We start from the raw sequence: 20,901 nt of genomic DNA, 5'->3' as shown, positions 1-20,901 counted from the left end.
ATTCAAAAACACATTAAAGCGCCGACAAGAAATTAGTTTTTTTTTCACACAGATAAGGCACAAACGGTTAGAATACAGTCACCCCAAACTGGTTTTACGGAATGTTGACGAAACATATTCAGTATGACTTCATTGCGAGTTTAAATCGGGCTGACACAAGATGTTTTACCGAAATGAGTCAGCCTGATCAGGATTGTAGAACAAGCAAGGCCAGGCTAGAAAGAACAACTAGCCTGGGGTGAGGTTCGAACTCACGACCTCCGGCCAAAGCGGGACCGTATATGGGTGCCGTTATCATTGTCGACTAAAGAAGGACTTGATCACAGAATACATATTGTGTATAAATGTACGTTTAAGTTATTTTAAAATCGGGATGAGTCATAAATTACATTACATAAAAACCGTTATATAAAAGCGCAGGAGGAGGATTCTGTTACTTATACGAAAATCAAACAAAACGAGCAGAAAGAATCACAACCAAGGACCGTAATAGGTCAAAATGAACTGGCTTTAAAGCAGTGTTTCTCAACCTTTTTGCGGTGACCCAAATTCCAGGTTTTAATATGACTACGCTAGGGCAGCCTAATTCTCCTAACTAAAGTTTTTCTGAAAGAACAAAACAAAAGACATTAGTATACAAGTTCAAATTTGATTGATATGACTAACGTCTTTGTGTTTTATAGTCCATACAGAATAGGTAATAGGCATCCTTTTGAACCCTATGTTGAAAATCAATAAAGAGTTATACTCAAAACGTTCAAAATGATACCTTTTGTATGGGCTGTGTGTAGCGCTAATTAAGCACGTAACATCTACACAGCGTGGTATTCCTACACGTCTAACTACAAACTCCAACCATTAGGCTCCAAAGCCTTTGTGTTTCTTTCACAGTTTTGTTTTTATAAAGAAATCTTGATCCGAACAAATCTCAATATATCGAAATATGCTGCAGCCGGCGACCCAATTTCAGATCGCCACCAGTGTGTCCCCAAATTTTCTACTGCGCAAGTTTTTTTTTGTAGTGCGCAAGAATATTTTAAGGCTGCGTTGTCAGGGGCCCGCGAAAGATCAATGTTTTTGTATTGAACTGAGTCGTAAAAGTTGTAAAGATGGCGTCACCAAGCGTGACGTCATGTAACAAATATTCTCAAGAAACTTGTATGTGCAACTGCAATCGGGTTTGAATACTTTTAAGAATATGGCAACAAAGCGATCCCGCGGAAAAGAATGATGTAAGTGCGCAAAAGCAAATTTTACTGCTCAATTTGCCTGGTGTGGCTGGCTGAGAACCACTGCTTTACAGACCATATAAGTATGCACCAGAAGCAAAAAAATTAAAAACAACAATGTTCAAGTGGTACAGGCGTAAGATTTCGTTTATTCCAGCTTTCACAAAACCGGCAAAAACGAAAAGAAAAAGGCCCACTGACAGATCGACCATTCAGTTTCACAGCATGTTGGCCAGCAAGGACTGACCGCGGCCTGCGCTTAGCAGAATAACACTTTGCAGTTTTTCACTGGCGGCAGTCTTGCGTAGAAAGAGCTTGTATTCCTCCATTGCGACCATGTCGTACAGCTTGGGGGTCACGTGATACGAGCCCGGGCGCGGGGAGGCGGGGCGTGGGCGTGGCTCGACGTTGCTAGGCGACAAGCTGTTGCTGCTGTTTGTGAGGTCTGCAGGTGAAGAGAGACTTTGACTACTAGGATTTTTTCGATCTTTTTAAGCCAGGTTTAAAGTCAAACTAAAACTTTTTCAGTTTTCTTTAATTCAGGGGGTCTTACACTTTTTGAACTGCGGACCCCGGTAAGCAAGAAATGCTCAAAATGACGTCATAAATTGACATCACAATACAAATAGACTTCGTAAATCTGTTTATTTCGGTCCGAAAAATGTGAAAGTGAAATGAGTTAAATCTATACATTCAGTGCCAAGCTGTTTTCTTTGAAAATTAATTACTGATTAAGTATACCCTAGTATTTTAATTAGGCCTTCATGGACCCCCTAAAACTAGTTCACGGACCCCCAAGGGGTCCACGGATTGGAGTAGAATTGCCCAATTTGCATGAAACTAGAAAAACTGCTAAAATCTAAGCTATGCCTCAAAATCTTTTTCTAGGCCTGCTGGTGGAATTAGACTCCTGAGGAAATTTGACTTTCTAAAGTAGATTAGAAGTAAATTTGGAGCTTTTCATTTTTTTTTAATGAGTTAAGAATTATAAAGACATAATTCACAAAACTAGAAAATAAACTAAAATCTAAACTAAAGAAACATATACTTGTTAAGGCAACATTATTGAATCTAGAATATATCTAATAGTAAAGTTTTTACGACTATTGTAATTTGCAAAACGACCTTAGAAGAGTAGTAATATGGTGAAACCGAAATTTGATTGGAGCTTAAATTAGAACGCACAATAGATTAAAAATAGCAGCATATCGCTCCAATTGGTCGAATTAGACAAATGGGATTATCCTGTTGCCCAAGTCAGGGTGCGGAGAGACGGATTGAAACCGTTAGTGTGTTTTTCGATTAGTTTCGGTTGGAATGTGTGGCTTGCACATCGCATTTAGGAAAAGCCAAGCGAATACGAAATGGCTACATGCCAGACTTTGACAAATAAAAACTTCTAAAATCCGACGAATTTGGACCACATTCGTATAGTTCATGACGGAAAAACTGCATCTTTGATGCTAAGCCTTAATATTGGACGGATTGCCACTATTCTGATGCTATAAGGTTAAAAAAAACGTTTTCCACTCACCTCCGATATCGACTAGATTCAGTCCGTTCTTTATAAGTCGGTTTCGCGTGGTAAAGTCCTTTAGCTCGATAAACCACCTGAAAAGCAAAAATGTATCAATACAGTGCATGGAAGTTTTCTATAGCTTTCAAAAAACAAACAAACAGGCTTTAAATAAAAGAAACAAAAATAGAAAGTGTAGTTTTATCCTAGAGAGTTTAACACCAGCGAAATTTATAGACGTTAGTGTGCCTTAACTATAATCTATGATAAAAGAATAAAACAATTAAGGATGAAACACGAAAGAAACCAAGACACAATCCTTTGACTTACAGGCCTTATTCTGGCAGGTTATATTACGACAGGTTTAGGATTATTCCGATTTAAACGGTACAAATACCATTATGTATTAGTCGTATTTTGGCCTTATTCCGAATTGTGTTTTATTCTGACGTTGATGTTGTTCTTACCTCGGTTTCAGGCTGGAGCCCTTAGCCTTATCACAGCTTATAGTTATTCAGGCTCAACACGAAAATAATAGTTAGTGCAAAAGTTAGGAACGGGGTTTGGGGTTAATAAAAGGTATAGATCTGATTCTGACCATTTTGGTTATATTGCGACGTATTTGGGACTTATTCCGATTTAGACGGTATTACGACAATTATTGGTATTAAGCCGCATTTGGTCTCATTCCGAACTGTGTTTTATTCTGAAGTTAATTATTTTTTTTGGTATGGTTACATCACCTATTAGGGAGATCCCCGGTGCCGAGCTTGACGTTGACGTTTTCGAAGAGCAGTGACGTCACTTTTCCGGCGTCGAAAGCGTCTGGAACCACTCGCTCTATGGCACGCTTCACGTCCAAGTGGGTCAGGTGGATCCCCTGGCCCGCAATAACAACGAATCGGCGTGAGTGTAAGGTTTGCGAGGAAATGAATAGACTGACTTATAAAAATATTTTGTTGATTTATAAAAATATTTTTTAGAATTTAGAGTATTGCTTTTTTCGGAATCAGTGGAATTTTGCGGCAGTTCTGTGGTTAAAAGTTTTTTTGTTTTTTTATAGAAATTGAATTAGGACCTGGGCCGATGTGTGACGTCGTTTAGACGTGTTCCTACCTCCCTATTGTATTTTATACTCATGCAGTTTTTTTGTTTTTTTTATGGCGACCGCTAAGAAATTAAGAGGTCGCCACTATTCCGCCTTGTAAAAATCACCCCTAAGTTTGTAAACACCGCTCACGCAATCACATGAGAACATTCTTTTATTTTTTACTTGTTAACTAGACATATTTCCGCGACTTTTTTATTTCCAACAAGCTTTCATAAATCGTCTTATTTTGTCGCAGATTAAATCTATCTCAATAGGAATAGGAATCATTTTAAGGACAAAGCCGCGATATCTAACATTGGAGAACACAGGTTATTTGCAAATTAGAAGAAAATGATGAATATCGGTATTTCATTCTCATTTGTCGAATCTAAAAATTGCAATTATTAAGTTTTTCACGGCTGAATTTATAAAAAGTTTAAAATTTCCTCTACTCACAGGACAGTCGAAGCAAATCGTCTTGGGCCGGCTTTTTGGCATTTCTTGAAACTTCCGGTAAGCCGTGACGTCACGATCGTCGTCACTGATCGCGCTCGACTCGTCTTTCGTCACTATCTGTGATGACGTCAAAAAAGCGAAGCCTCGATAAATGAATGATTTGTGTTTTTTGCGATTAGAACTCGATGTTCGAGTGTTTGACTTAATTTTTGATGGATTGATATTGGGATAGGATTGCAGTGTTGTAAACAAGTCATTTTGAAACGACTAAACTCCCAGTCAAGTCATTTGTGAAATAACTTAAGTTTAAGTCAAGTTATTTGTAAAATAACTTTAAGTTTAAGTCAAGTCATTTGTGAAATAAATTAAATTCAAGTTAAGTCATTTGTGAAATAACTTAAGTTTAAGTCAAGACATTTGTGAAATAACTTAAATTCAAGTCAAGTCATTTGAGATTTGAGATTTGAATATGGGTACATCCCCGTCAGAATTATTTTTCGAATAAAAAAATCCGCCTGAATCCGAATGGTGAAAAACAAACGATTCTTTTTGCATATCATTTTGATTCTATTTGGATAAGATGCTGATGATGCTCACAAGAGTGAAATAAATGTATCGTCTTCCATCTCAACAATCTGCTTTTTTCATTTTCGTATTAAGTTTATCTTTATCGCCAACTAGCGGTAACTGTATTTGCCGAACCAAATCTCCATTGTATTGTATTAATTGCCCTGTTTTTGTGTCGTTTTTGTTCAAGTCAAGTCATTTGTGGAATAACTTAAGTTCACGTGAGGCCACTTGAGAACTCGGTGTTTGAGTGTTTAAAGTAAAACGTTTTTCTCAGTTTGACATTGGCACAAAAAATAGGCCAGAACCCTCGAGTATTGAAAACAAATCATTTGAAAATGACTTTTGTCAAAGTCAATTCTTTTGCAAAATACCTTGAGTCCAAGGCACGCATTTTTTTAACTAAAATTAGGTCCCAGTCAGAGTAATTACATAGCAGACCAAGTCCGAGTGACGTATTTCGCATCGAAAATAAATGTTTAACTTACAAAAACTAGTAAACGCGTTCTATTTGGATTTCTGGGACAACATTTCGCAGACAAACAAAATCAGAATATAAAAGGTAATATTTATATATTAAATAGTTGAATTGAATGCATAACCAAGTTAAACAAAAATGTATTTAATGTAAGCTGTATATTCGTACAACAATAAGCACCGTGCACTTATATATTCTAACATGAAAAATCGCTTAAGGAATATGATGCTATGTTTGGCTATTTTAATCGAGCAAAAGGAGAAGCGGCCTATTTCGCGTTTTTTCCTCAACAAAGAAATCGTGCATTCCTACATTGACACCCGATCTTGTTTTTGTGTGTATAGATACAACACAATGCGGCTATTCAAAGACAGGCGCGGAAAATCGCTTAGCAGCCATCGACTTGTTTGAAGTGCCACAAACAGGATGCGGCGGCTGCAAAAAACTTTATTTTTTTAAGATGGCCGCATTTGCAAAGCAACTATATCTACTCCAACCCAGTAGTCACCGAACGTTTTTCATAATGGATCGGATATTCAATTGTGTGTTGATTTTTTTGACTTGATTGTTATTAAACGAATAAACTGCATTGTGATGCCTACAATAATATATATATATGTAATTTAAAAGGCTTTAGGTGAATTTGGAAGGCGGGCAGCAACACACTATCAACTTTTCGAAAATTCGATTATACTAACTTTTTGAAAAGTCGGCATACATAAGCTTGGTAATATTTTGAAAGAAGTCCTGTGCACAGACGACGACTTTGTTTTTGACAGGGGTGCTCAAAATTTTGCGCTACAAACATTAGTTTACATGCGGAGTGGTGAAAGAGTCTTCCAAGTTATGTGAGACAATTCACTAACCATCGAAATTCGTGTGAAAATGGGGCCTTAAATCGTACGCATGAACAGAAATAAAAAAGTATTTCGCATTTATTATTGTTTTAGAGGGGTTGAGTACGCCAAGTTTCCACCAGGGGTGCTCTAAACACCCTGAATTTACCCTAACTACCGCAAAGTATACCACAAACGTTCTAAACGTTGCTCCAAATACCCGAAATTTTGCCCTAAACACCCCAAACTTGGCGTTCATTGGTCCGCCTAGAACCGGTTGGGAACCACTCTGCAATGCACAAATAAGACATCTACTGAACGTACTTTAAGTGAGGCCTTTCTCTTTGTGACAGACCCCTTGTGATTTTTTCCGTCCTTGCTGGCACGACGACCCAGGTGGACGCCGGTGGTTCCGAGGACTTTCCCCACCGAGAGGCGCCTTTCTCCGTTGGTGCGTGACGCCGCTATTGTGGTGTTGAAACGACGGGAGTTCCTGTCAAAATATAAAGTTAAAAAAGTAAGCTTTTAAACAGTGGTCGGCAAACTTTTTTGTCGCGGCCCAAAGTACTCTATTCAGATCTATTGAAGGCCCACTACGTAAAACCACTACGAAAACAGTGGCGGACACAGGATATTTGTTTTTATAAGGTGAATTATTACAAGGCGCCTTGATGCCCAAAACACTGCCATGCTATAATGTAAAACATACTATAAATAAAAGAATATAGGCGCAAAGCATATAGTTCGACAGGCACTGACAGGGTCACATTTGGCACGCAGGCCTTTTTGAAAAACCCATGCCACTAGAACTTTTAAAATAAACTGCAATGAATGCACGATTATCACGCGGCCCTCAACTACATTATAACACTAAGTAATTCAAAAGTAACTCGCGGCCCACCAAAAATGACTCTGCGGCCCGCAGATTGCCGACCACTGCTTTCAAACAAAATAAGCAGTTTTTATTCCTTGTTTTAAAGAAATTTTACGGTCCACAGAGCTCTATGGGACTGCGAATAAAAATTGACGTTTTTAATCCATAAACTGACAAATTATATTGGCCGGGTTCTTTTTTTCTCATTGCTTTAAAAGGAGACGAATCATTTTAAGCTTGCGTTGCATAAATAGTTTATACGAGTACTGAAAGTTTGGCACACAATTTATACCATATTTAATCTAATATACCGTACATTGAATTTATTATATTTCTATTCAATTCAACAAGAACAAGAACGTATACCTTGGTAACACATTAACGAAAAAAAAACAGGAAAAAAAAACGAAAAAAGGCTCATTTTAAATCATTGGATTTGTTTATTTTTGTCATAGCGACAAAGTTTATTTCTTCTCATAATTCGAAGTTAAGAATTTTAACAAATTTTTTAATCAAACCTGTCAGTCTGTGACCGGCATGTAAATTAAATAACGGTAATGTGCTATTTAGACAATATTGGTATGACTTACCTTCCATTCGTTTGTTCTCTATTTGTTTGTGATTCTTTTCCAGTATCGAGCGGCGAACGAGGTGAATTTAAAACGACAGGAGACGTGCTGTAAAAAAATAAATTTTTAAAGTTAAGCACAGGAAGGTAAAAAATGTATCAATATTAAACAAAATACTGTAGATTCCTGAATTGTTTTCCTTACAAAGTATAAAAATATCTTTGAAAAACAAAACAAATCTATGTAAAAATATACCGCTTATCCCCAAAGGTGTTAGAGCGAATTTTAGTCTCTTGATGAAAAATGACTTATATCAGATAATTTCTGTTGACCTTATTTGCAGGCAACATAATAGTGTTTAAATTTGAACATGTTAAACAGTTTTTCTGACCTTGAATAACAATTAGGAGTCTATGAAAACATTGCTTCGAGTCTAAATTAGGTTTATTATCCAACTTAATTTGACTTTCAGTAGCAAATAACTAGAACTGAACTTGACTCAGCTTGCCTACTTTTGACTTACAATAAAACTTGCAAAATTATTTTTTTGCAGACGACTTTTTTTAAACTTCATTTAGGAAAGCTGCTTTGTCTGGAATACATGTATTTTGCGAACTACTTGGCCTGCGAGCTTTTGTAAACTATTTGACTTGGTCTGAAGTAGTTTTGCAGTTACGCCCTTATCTAGCCCCAAGACATTTTGTAAATGCATTGGACTTGAATTTTGGGAAACAACTTGAATTTGAGGAAGCTATACTTGACCTGGACTTAAGGTGATTTGCAAATGCCTTAACTTTGACTTGAGTTATAAAATACTACTCGACCAGGAATCAAGATATTTGGCGAACTATACATACCTTGGATTTACTTAAATTATTTTCGCAACAACTTAAAAATGCAGAAACATTTTTTGCATACGACTTCGAAACGAGGTGTTTTTGACATTTTTATCAACGTTACAGGAACCTCTTGACGGATCCAGGCTTGCGTCTGGCCAAGGAGTCCTTTGTTTGAGTTGTCTCTACTCCCTTAGTGTTGGGAATGCCTTGTGTTCGCTTCGACTGGACGAAGGACTTCTTGCCTTCCGCTCCGGGTTTCGCTAAAGTTCCAAAGTCGCCTCGGGAAATCGACGTCTTGGCTGCAGTCTCTGAAAAACGGTTTGTATTATGGCTTTCTGATAATGTTGTAAGGGCCGATGTTATCGCAATGACCATTTGGTACCAGCGCCCAACGCCTGGTATCTCATTAACGTCATGATTTGTGATAGAAACCAACGTTTTCGACCTTGAAAAGGGAATTTTACAAAAAGTAGTGAATTACCAGTCGAAAGTATAACCCAGCTTTTAACGTAAAAGCAAATTTTTAAGAGTTGAAATTAGTACTAAGAATAAAAAAACACGTTGGACATGGCAAATGACATTAAGATAAAATACTATACGCGAAAATTGATATTTGGTTTATCAGTGAAACATTTATGTTATGTTTTGTGCGAGGGCACAAATTCTTGCGAGCAGAAAACGCGAATTTTGCTGTAAAGTTTGTCACCCGAACCTTTCGCTTCGCTCTGGTGATTTGTGACGTCAATGTCTCCGCTTGAGCGGCGCTCGTCCATTGTTGACGACACAGACCTCCCGATTAGCCTCGAACCAGTCGGCCCAATAGGAAGCTGGGAACCGGACGGGCTGGATTTACAGCGTTCTGTCAATTAGAAGGCAAATTTGTATTTAAAAAAGGTATATATTTTTTCGAAAAAATTTAATCCAAACAAGACAAAAAACATGCCAATAATTTTTGTTCATTTTTTCAAGCGATTTTTATTAAAGCCACCCCTGACAAAAAGTTTTTGTTCTTTCTTGGATTTTTATTAAAAAAGAAGGGTCCATTGTAACCGCAGAGATACGATATATACTAAACGTGTTTGTAGTTTTTTCTTCAGCCATCTTAATAGGCATACAAGCACTGGCTGCAAGCAGTTTGTTTTTTTAATGACATTTTGGCTTGCTCGTTTACATAACGTGGTTCAAAATGCATTTTTGTATAACACCATTCAAAAATTCCTGGACATACTTAAAAAGAAAAATTGTGTGTTTAAATTAAATCTCAAACCTGTCGTCCAACAGCTTGTATTCTGGCGATATTTAATAATGGTAAGAGGTTGCTTCGCTTAAGAATTTCGTTCTGAATATGCTTTCTCTGTAGTTTATGTGTCGCTGTAGGCCGTGTACATGGGAGTTGAAAAAGTAACTATAATACCTCCCTCAATGTGTCATTGTATTGCTATTCATGTTTTCCCTCGTAAACTGTTACGAAAATAAATTCTGGACTTTTAATTGGGCCCAAATAGCACTTTAGCAACATACTTGTGATTATGCAGAAAAACTGTCAAAAAAAGTTAAAATTCATCAAAATTTCGTATTTGGTATTATTTTAGATGCAAAAAACGTACCAATTCAGACAAAAAATTCGGAATAATTTTTACGATCTTAAGGGATTTAAGGTGCTAACATTCCAACCTTGTACTTCTGTGACCTTTGTTTTCTTTGCAAGCGGCAGTTGGGGTTCAGAGGTGGCACCAGAGAGCTCTTTAGCGGGCGCTTTGTTGATCTGGAAAGAAAACAAAAGATTAAAAAAAAACTCGAATACTATGTCAAACTTTTTTTTCTCATTAACGAGCCTATAACATTGCAGAAGTTACTTTCGACTTCTTATATCACAGATCCATACTCACAGACCTGGGAAAAACTGCAACTATTATAGTGGACCGTATCCGGCCCGCCAAGCAATACAACCCGGCCTGGGGCTTTTTTAAATTAAACTTAACATTTCTATATTTCAGAACATGTTATTGAATAAGTTATTCGATTAAGGCATCTTTATCTAATCTTATGTTTATTTTATAGCCTAGAAAGGACATTTATCAACGATAACCAGTCGTTGCTTGGTATACGAGCAAATAGTAGTATTGTTTTAAAGTTGCGAGTTTTGACCTCAAGAAGCACAATATATTTACTTAAAAAAATGACTAAAATTACTTTAGGGAAACGGGATAAGTTTAATCGTTTATCCAGTTACAAATGTCAAACGAAAAAAAATATGTCTTACTTTAAATATATAAACTTACAAAACAATGGTAAAATAAAAAGTCAGCGGATTTACTAAAAGAAAACTATTAAAAGTATTCCGTAAAATTTGACATTAAATTTGTTTTATTCCTAAGAAAGTATAACGTCAAGTGATGCGTGAGTCAACGCTTTCCCGAAACTTAAACAAAACTATGGTAAATATGAATAGATTTTGACAAACTTTCCTTAATTTACCGAAAATAGCAAACTTAATGCATTTCACGATTAAGGCCATATAGCTTATTAATCGCTTCTAAGTTGTACATTTTAATTACTTTCATTTCTTTTCTGACCTAAAAAAGCAAGGTTGTGCTAAAGCTTGTCAAGATTTTAATACACTTGGTCGCTAAAGAGTGCCACCTGATTTTTAGATTTGGAATTAGGAATTAGACCAGTGGATCTTTAAATGGGGTCTATAAACCCCTTGGGTTTACGTGAGCTAGTTTAAAGGATGTATATTTGAAAAGTATTTATTTTTTTTTAAATAAAAGTTTTGAAGTAAAAACACAACGTTTTGCACTGAATGTATACATATATTTTTTTCGGAACGGAAACAGCAGATTTTTAAAGTCTTTTTGGATTGTGACATCAATTTATGACGTCATCTATAAAATTATTCACCTACAATGGTCCACGCGAATCAAAAATATTTTGTATGGTTCTACTGTAAATAAACAGTTTAAGAACCCCTGAATTGAACAAACACGGCTACTAACAAAAACTACCTTTACCATTACACGTAAAAGTAAAAGCAAAAAATTACGCATTCACAAGCCAATGCCTAAAACCTACCGCGCGTTGTCCAAAGACGACCAAACCGCCCAGAGGATGTGCAGGCCTGACCCGCTGCTGACCATAACGCAATTTCAGCACCAAGTTTCGTTTTTTCTCTGTACTTAGTTCGTCCCCCACGCGAAACATGCCACTGAACAACATTCTACTTTTTCAGTCAGTTAACAGCTGCTAGAACCGGTACACCCTGCGCGGTTAGACTTGCATTGCGGCGTTAAAACGTGCTGCGTTAAATGCATTTTAGACCTACGTGGATTTTTGTAAGTTTGCCCTTGTTTCAGTTTCAAGGCAAAATCAATGTTTTCTCCAGAAGGCGTGTTACGTCACAAACGGCATTGTCCCGCTGCTAGTTTTCTCAGCATATCATTTTGACTGGCTGCTGATGTTAATATGTAGTGATTGGTTAACCGATATTTTACCTTTTAACTCCGACACCGATAACCGATATTTTGGACAAGAAGCATCGCTGTCCGATACGATACCAAATGACGTCACTCTTGTGCTCAAACACGCAAAATAGATGAAATTTAAACGTTAAGAGTCCAAGACGTATTTTTATCCAGAATATTGGACCACAATTTGCGTTAAGAAGTTTAATTACCTCCAGTTGTTAACTATAACTATGTTTTTATAAATTTACCTTAAAAATAAGAATGACTACTTTGGATGACAAGTCTAGCTGCAATTCCTATACTGATTTGACATCGGATCGGCACTGACACCACCCTAGTATCGATTCTATTTTGAAACGCAAAACACTGATTTTCCTAGGAATTTCACAGGTTGTATACACACTACACAGCAATCCAGTCTTTGGGGTGCAACGTAAATATTACACATTTACGATTTAATGTGTGCGGTCTTATCTGTTTTAAACGTGTATTTGTCATTTAAACCAGGGTTACCAGGGTTCACCAAATCACGGCTAGCTGGGTTAGTTACGCCGGCCCCGGCATATTCCCCTAAGGAAGGTAAATAGCGGATGAAAAGTGGTTGGATGCAATTCCAGACAAACCTTTAGTGAAATTTTTAAATAAAAGACAATTTTGCAAAACTTTCTATAGTTTTTTTCTTAAGAAAAAATTGCCGGCCGCTCATCGTAACACACTGGCCTTGTTTATCTACCATTGCGCATACTAGGCTTACTACAGCTTGTTTAAGAAAAAACAGTATTGACTGAATTCTTTGGTTACCAAGACACATAAACGAAACTAAAAAACTTTCTAATAAGGCTAATTAAGGCCAGGTACAGAAAGATAGACAATAACTTGCGACCGTTGCGAGAAGACTAACTAAAATTGCCCTTACATTACTTAACACTCGCATAGCAATAGCTGTATACCACAGATTTAAACCCTTTGACACTAAAATCTAAACGTTTGCTGATGTCACATAAAGCAACAACACTGTAACATAATCTCCACGATGTTGCCAGTGGAAATAATAAACAACCATTCGTCGGTCGATTGCAACAACAAGGCCTGTTTTGAGATCGCTAACGTACGCATAGAGCCTTTCAGTTCACCCATTTAGGCGCCTGACTAGATATGTCTGTTATTTGGCTGCCATAAGCCTGTAATTTCTTGTTTGTGATGGGAATTTATACTCGCAATTGCTCATACAGTTAGCTAGGCTATAGGTGGAGCGTAAAATGATAGGGCATGCAACACTTAAAGCAGGGTGGGGCAACATTTTTTTAGTTGCGGGCCATAAGCAAACTCAGAAAGGTCTCTGCGGGCCGTTAAATTTCAACTGTGTAGATTTTACGCATCTTATTATCACCGCAACGACTGTTAATCATGGATAAAACTAGGGTATTTTGCAATTTACACTCGATGGAGGAACAATATTTGCAAAAAAAAAAATTTAAAGGGTAAAAGACATGAGGAATGGTCGCGTGCCCAGTTTGTAAGACGGATTTGGCCCGCGGGCCGTAGGTTGACAACTACTGACCTAAAGAATAACATTGGTATTTGTTTAATTTAACCGAACTTCGATTTGGCATTTGGATTAGGTTATAAAGGCTGGGTTATCACATTCCTGCCAGAAATGGGAAACAAACAATTTGTACGACATGTTAAATTTATTATTATTTATCGCGATTTTTATAAAACATACAAATAAACAGGACTTTCAAATGTTTGGCATTGGTGACCAGTGAGAAATTTCAAAGAATCGAAACTGTTTCATTCAATTACTAAATGACAGTTCTTTGCTACGTATAGTTGCACAAACAAGCTATATTTTGAACCGCTTCTTAACAGATGCGATTCTGAAGATTAAGCGGATTAAGGATGTATTTTTAAATGCATAAAAGTTGTTTGCGCAGAATTAAGTAGTCAAATCCTTAGGGCGAAAATCGAGAAGTATCTGTTTTTTTTGCTTTTTTTGTACTATTTCTTTTGTTTGTTTTTTGGCAATGAATGACCAAAGAAAGATTTTCTCTTGGTTATATATATTTACTAAACCTGCACTGCAAATAGACACTTGTAAATGATAGTTTCTTCTATCACTGAGCTATCAAATGCGCTTACATTCAATCACTCAATGCAGCGCTTTATAACCGGTGCGCCGCGAGCAAAAAGGAAAAAAAATAACCCACACCAGTTTTAAGATATGCTAATATGACGCCTATGTTATAAAAAAAAAATTGCAAGTATAGCTCAAGCGTATACCGGTAAAACAAAAATTCCGCGCTTATGAGGTGCGTTACCACGTTTTTGAAGGTCTACACTACTCAACAGGGCGCCCTAAAAGGGGGTTGGGAAACACTACTGAATAAATTAACTACTAAAAAGACTTAACACTCAACGAAACCAAACAGTCTTTAGAAAGTTCGCGAAAAACACGTGTTGAAAAAGCAGTGCTGTAAACAAGTCATTCGTAAAATGACTAATTCCAAGTCAGGTCTTTTCTAATAATTACCAAGTCAAGTCCCAGTCCAAGTCATCAGTCGCCCCATTCAAGTCATAATTGAAGCAAGTCAACTTAAAGTCAAGTCCTTGTCATAAAAATAAAACGTTAACTGATAAACTCGTCCGAATATGAGCAATAACTCAAGTAAAGGATATCAAAAACGCCTTACGCAACGTATATAGTATATAGCATCAAATTTTTTAATGTACAAATAATAGGTCGTAGATAAAGAACCCAAATCCCAAAAACCTTAAACGAGACGCATATACGTGAAAAATAAATACTATGGAGGAAAATGAGCAAAACTAAACCACTCCTGATTCAGTTATACGGTAATTATAGATAAAAAGCAACGTTTGAAGCACATATATACCAACGCTCGAGTTCTGGTAAAAAAAAACAAGCTGGCGAACCTGTGCGCGCAATTTAAAAACCCTCCGTGACCGTCAAGACATTATCACACGTCAGTGACGAGATATACAAAAAGGTCAGAGACTTGAGCGTAGTACGAAATGCAAATATTTGCGCGACACGCTTTTTTATGTATATTCCCTTTGTGGTTGTCCGTCTACTGTTTGCCCATGGATAGTTGAAATTTTATAACAATTGCATCGGACAACGAACCCGAATATAAGGGCTTAACGGCCTCGCGTGCAAAATAAAGTGATGTGAACTGTGGTCGCTAAACCAAACCCAACTGTAAACGTTCTTTCGCATTTCAATCTTTGTTGTAATGACTTAATTGCACCTAAAACACTGTTTTTTTTAATGCCTTGATTTGACGCAAGTCTTATTGACAAATGACTTGGGTTGAAATTAAGGGCTTTCAATAAGCATTTTTTGGTAAAATTGGGTTATTTATTATAATTTTTGTTCACAATTCGCCTACCATCTATTGCCTCTTTGGCATTTTTTAGTTAAGGTAAATTGCTCATAATTGGACGAGTTTACCCAATTTTAATAACTTAATGTGTAATTGTTATGACAAGGACTTGACTTGCTTTAATGGTGACTTGACTTGGACTTAAGTTATTTTACAAATGCAAATGACTTAAGTTCATTTCAAAATGACTTGTTTACAACACAGATGTCACTATATCAGAGGTGCTTAGACTACGGTCCGCGGACATAGTTTTTCATTAATAGTTTATTTAGTAAATATTTGTACAGGCTAATTTTGATTAAAATTTTTAACTGACGACGTTTTATAAAGCTTAGATACATATTTTGTGGTGAATTTTTGGTTATATTTCGTTAATTCGTTCGTTAAACAATAGGAATGTCCGAAACTATCGGATCGGAGCCGACACCCGATACAGAGTGATATTATCGGTACTCGTCCGATACTAGGGTGTTATGCCAATCCGATATCGGCCATGATTTACCATTCAACGCAGCCAATCAATTTAAAAAAAAACTATATCAAAAACAGTAGGTTGGACTAAATACCTGGCGGAAAGCCCTTCGGACGTTTCGATTTCGCCTATTTTGCTTGTTTGAGTATAGCGATGACGTCACGTGTTATCGGATCGCGATATTTTTTTGTCAAGAATACCAGGTATTGGCAACAGATAAAATATTCAAGTCAATAAAGTTATACACAAAATGTTATACCCAACCTGCGATCGTTCAGCTATATCCGGCCCTTTATGGATAAAAGTTTGCTAAACCATTTAAGAAACCTAAAACCACGTTCAACTTCGTTTTTTTTTCGTGTTTTTTGTTGTTTATTCTTGACTTTCCCTCCAAATACAAAATACCGGCTCGTAAGCTTTATATATTTAAGCATGGCGCATGTGCCTGCTATATCGTACAGCTTCGAAAAGTATATTTCTTTTTAGGGGGATTCAATGCTTGCTGCATGCTGTGCGCATGGGCATTTGAATATCACTAATTACAACCGTTTTTGCTCCAACTTAATTCGAATTACCAGCAACTGCTTGTTGAATACAATAATATAAAGCAAATAAAACGCTGAGACATTCGTATTAACTTAAAGATCATAAAAATAGCTCACAACTCGAAAAACAAGCGCACAACTGTAAAGGTATTTTTTTAGCATTGTGTTTTTCAGAAAAGAATCGGTTCAACATAATTGCAAAACAATACGTTTATACTCCCAGCAATAAGGTTCGAACAAACATGAATATACATATTAAGTTCATTAGAACATCCAGTAAAAATGAAGCCAATATGTAAAAGGCGGCGATTTAAAAGACAATTAAACAAAAAAGTTTATTCAGCAGCCCTCTATGAAAAAATATTAGAGTAATACTTTGTGAATCAATAATTTTCAAAAATAATTTTGCGTCTATACAACACATATTCTAACCGGCGTGCTAGCTCTTATTTCATTGTCGAACCTTACTGAAAAAAACATCAAATTTACATACGACGCTACACGTTCGTAACATCTAATCTACTGGCGAAGCTATAAAACAGTTTAGCCAGCTGTTACCAATAAACTTGTGGCATATACGGAGGCGGTTTTATTGTGATAACACGTTGAGACTATACCAAACACGCCACTCCTACTCAACTAACGTCGACTCCTATCTTACAAACCGCAGAGTGATCCATACCATGAACCGTGCCATGTATTATTTATACTTTTGCTTTTTGAGTATAAATAAGCCTACATTGAACCGTTGTATCAAGGCGGAGTCTTCAAAAATGTCATAGCTTATCCACTAATAAAACACATTCTATCCCTAATTACTGTGCTGCAATTAAGTTAATGTAAATTCAAGGAAATAATCAATTAATAATCAATTTCGGACTACTGGTAAACCAAAGTAATATAGATTTTGAATAATACGTACAGATATTTCTGGCACCTTATCAAAAAAGTTGTCGTAATATGCACCTTTTAGAAAAATACTATCCGACATTGTGTTTAAAACAACCCTGAAATTATATTTACCCGAACGTAAACTAAAGATACATCCCAAAAACACACTTCTGCCAACTATATTAACATACAGGTCAGATTGTATTCCAAAAATATTTGGCATGGATGCTTGCCCAAAAGCAGGGACGTATTAGGGCGGGGACTGAGGGGGCTGCAGCCACAGGCCCATCACTAAGAACTTAAGTTATCATTCTAAAAAACTGCATGTCAAGTTATAATCTAAAGGTATCATCCTGGTACCAGATAGTTTTATTGCTTAGAGTAAAGTAAATATCCATCATGTTTATTTTTATATATTCCACCATAAGCTTGTGTAACAACGTCAGCGCGTATTTGTTATTTCACAACATGTAGCTACTATGCGAAGAGAAGCTTTATCTAAACTCTAGATCTATAAAACAAGATAACAGTTCCGAAAATACGTAACACCAAGTCCAAATGAAACATTCGCAACACTATCAGATAGTAAATCATACCCAAATTCCTTGGTAGATATTCCTCTTCAGCAATCGCCGTACATTGTTCAAAAGAGCTGCCCTGGTGTCATTTAGTAGCAAAAACTATAATTATAACTCTTCAAAAGATAATTATTAATCTATTGATGCAAGGCGAGAAGGGTTAAGATACAATTCGGCTTTTTAATAATAAGTGTCAGTCAAAACAGTTAAACAAGTTGTAATTTGGTAAATCGAAAAAAGTTGTTAAAGTTGTGCATGAAACAAATGCTAAGGACTTCTGGGAAAAATAAAATAAACTAAGTTTCACTTGTCTTCATGAGTAATGAGGGCTACAGCAGAATTACACACAACTTTTATCGTCGCTTACACTAAAATCTGACTGCTTAATGATAAATCATCATAGTAACTCATCTGAGGCTCAAATTCTGAACTTATTAAGTGGTAAATCGTAAATACAAGATAACAATTTTTTGTAATTCTTAAGTGCTTAACTTTCACTACTGTTTTAAATTGAAGACAAATATGTTATTGTTACGTAACAGAGAACAATCGCTGGAAGATAAATATTTCAAAACAGCATAGAAAAAGAAAATACAGTGTTTTTAAATTGTAAATAACTTTCACCAAGAGGTAATTTACAGGTTTTAAACGGAAATTTTTTGTTTCAAACAATTTTATGTCACTTTACAGCAAAAACATAGTAGACCATAGCATAGTATTCTCCCAACTGTTTTATCAAAGGACATTAAGGGTACAAATGTGTAGTTTGATCTTTATTTAAATTAAGTTTTCTTTTTTAAATGATGGTATAACCATAGAGCACTAATACTAGAGGCGACACTCGTAAATATCGGCAGATCGGTCACGCTTGGATGAACCGGGTAAGATTCGACCTTTTCCAATATCGCTTGATACAGCAGTGGATAAAAAAGTGAACATGACACACTGTTGCATTCCGGGGTGCAATTATACAAACCGATCAAAGTTTGTTAGGTCTTTGTTTGCCATAGGAAGACCAGATTTGGCAAAAAATGAAGAGGAAAAAGCGCACAGGACAAGCTTGCGTCATTTTATTTTGCAGTTTAGAGATCCTTGCCAAAATGACAAAATTAAACACATGTTACATAAGGAAACGTAGGTTGCTGTTTTTCTGTATATAAGTGCTCGTTTTAAGAAAATGATAATATATTCAGGGCGGCGATTTGTGAAGCCCATTTTGAAAAAGAGAAAATTATTGCACATGGAACAAGAAAACGATTAGCGATTGGGGCACTTCCAACATTGCTCCTGCCTACAAAATCTTATTGCAATAAAGAAAGGTAAGTTTTATAACGAAATATATTTTGTAAGTGCTTCTGAATGTTGTAGTCTATAACTTTTATTTTTTTATTAATCTTAGTCAGCCAGAAAACCACCAACAGACAGACAGCCTCCTTCAGCTAAGATTAGGCACTCAAATTTAAATGACTTAGATTTATCAAGCAAAAAAAATTGGAAAAGCATTTAGAGGTAGGTAAATTTAAACCTCCCAAATATATAAGTTTATTTGCAGTATTATTTTACAACACGACAGGAATGTTTTTTTATTGAACTTCATGAAAAAACTTACATTCATCCCAGTGTTAGGTTTGTGAGGTCCACTGAATTTGTAATTGTATATTACTTCACCGCATACTTAATTTATTTTAATGATTTTGTTCAGTGTCTGTATATCACCATCAAATAAGTAAATTGGATTGCATATCATGGGTGAAGATTGGTTTCTCCCAAGCTGGACATTAAATATTCCACCCTAAATTCTTTCCTGGGTAGGTATACATGACATTTAACAGCGTATTATCTTAAAATAACTAAAGTTTTGAATGACCCTTATTTGCAAACAACAACGTTACAACTTGTACAGTTAAGCTTGAAGAAATGAGCATATGCAAAGGTGTAAATCAGGCAACAAAAAATACATCTAAACAAGTACTTCAATGGTGGGAAGAAAACCACTTGGCATCAGAAAAGATTATTAGATCTCCAAACTGTGATGTTTACGGTAAAGCATTTGTTGTGTTCTTCTTACACTGTAAATATTTTTAGCATGTATTTATGTAGTAAAATTCGGGGAAAACTGCTTTAACTGTATGAGGTATGATGTAAAGACAGCATATAACCGGAAATATGCAACAAAAACAGATGTGCCAGATGAAAGTTACGAGAATGGTGTAGTAGTGACTGAAGATCTTCATGCTGATATAGGGGTAAAACACTTCTGTGTTTCCTAAAATGATCTGTATCATTAAGATTTATAAAAGCATGAAATCAAACGTTAAATGATTTGTAGGACTTAATCAAAAAAAGAAGTGGGAGAAATGAATGCATGGCAAAAAATGTTTTTTGGAAATCCAACACAACAATGCAAACCGAACAATAAATGGTCATCGATATCACCCTGATGTTATCAGATGGGCAATTGAACTTTATGCTCGATCTCCAGCTGCGTACAGACATCTATCAACGACTGAAGTACTTGTACTTCCATCAGCAAAGACTTTACGCCATTATAGGTATTTTTTCAAAAATTAAACTGTATAATATATACCATAATTGGTTTATTATTTTAGGATCTCTGGAACGGGTTCAGCTGGTATAAACAAACAAATATTTTTGGAACTAGCAAAGCTAACTATACCTGTTGATGCATTCATTACTATTGATGAAATGAAAGGTACTTTTCTAAGTTTTGTGTTTTTTAAATCTTAAAAAGCTAATTTTTACTCATTTTGACATGCAGTAAAGGAAAATTTGGTTTACCAGTATGGAAAATTGGTTGGATTTACAGATTATGGTCACAGAGCTTGTGAAGAAACTATAGCATCACATATCTGCAGTAAATCACTGCTTATGGTAAACTCAATGCATGGACATCAGTATGTGATGAACCTCTTCCCAAACACCAGAGATTAGAAAATGAATAAAATATTGCTGCATTTATTATACTCGAGTTACAAACACATAAAACGTACAATGTTGAAACAAATGCTTTATTTTTGGGGAACTTTAAGGTCCCCTCTTAAGCCACGTGTAAGTTTTGCTGACTGT

At 36.0% G+C, this 20,901-nt stretch overlaps 1 protein-coding gene across 1 annotated transcript; it reads right to left on the bottom strand.

The window, feature by feature from the left end:
* Positions 1-1,447: 1,447 nt before the first annotated feature.
* On the bottom strand, positions 1,448-11,673 carry LOC146137003 (uncharacterized). The gene is made up of 10 exons (XM_083396312.1): positions 11,530-11,673; positions 10,129-10,219; positions 9,167-9,313; positions 8,582-8,762; positions 7,637-7,723; positions 6,497-6,665; positions 4,292-4,408; positions 3,489-3,625; positions 2,764-2,840; positions 1,448-1,674 (listed from the first exon to the last, which is right to left on the bottom strand). The coding sequence occupies exons 1-10, from the start codon at positions 11,671-11,673 to the stop codon at positions 1,448-1,450; spliced, it is 1,377 nt and encodes a 458-aa protein (XP_083252438.1).
* Between the last annotated feature and the right edge of the window lie 9,228 nt (positions 11,674-20,901).

The sequence above is a fragment of the Ascidiella aspersa genome, chromosome 8 (assembly GCF_963924565.1).
Source record: "Ascidiella aspersa chromosome 8, kaAscAspe10.2, whole genome shotgun sequence".
Classification (NCBI taxonomy): Eukaryota; Metazoa; Chordata; class Ascidiacea; order Phlebobranchia; family Ascidiidae; genus Ascidiella; species Ascidiella aspersa.
The sequence above is the reverse complement of the archived record's forward strand: the minus strand, read 5'-3'. Positions and strand labels throughout refer to the sequence as shown.

Excerpts from the sequence above, each read along its gene's own strand:
- LOC146137003 (XM_083396312.1), bottom strand. The coding sequence starts at position 11,673 with ATGTTGTTCAGTGGCATGTTTCGCGTGGGGGACGAACTAAGTACAGAG. Across the intron at positions 8,763-9,166 it reads TCACCAGAGCGAAGCGAAAG|AGACTGCAGCCAAGACGTCG; the intron begins GTTCGGGTGACA and ends ACCGTTTTTCAG. Across the intron at positions 3,626-4,291 it reads CGATTTGCTTCGACTGTCCT|GGGATCCACCTGACCCACTT; the intron begins GTGAGTAGAGGA and ends ATTGCGGGCCAG.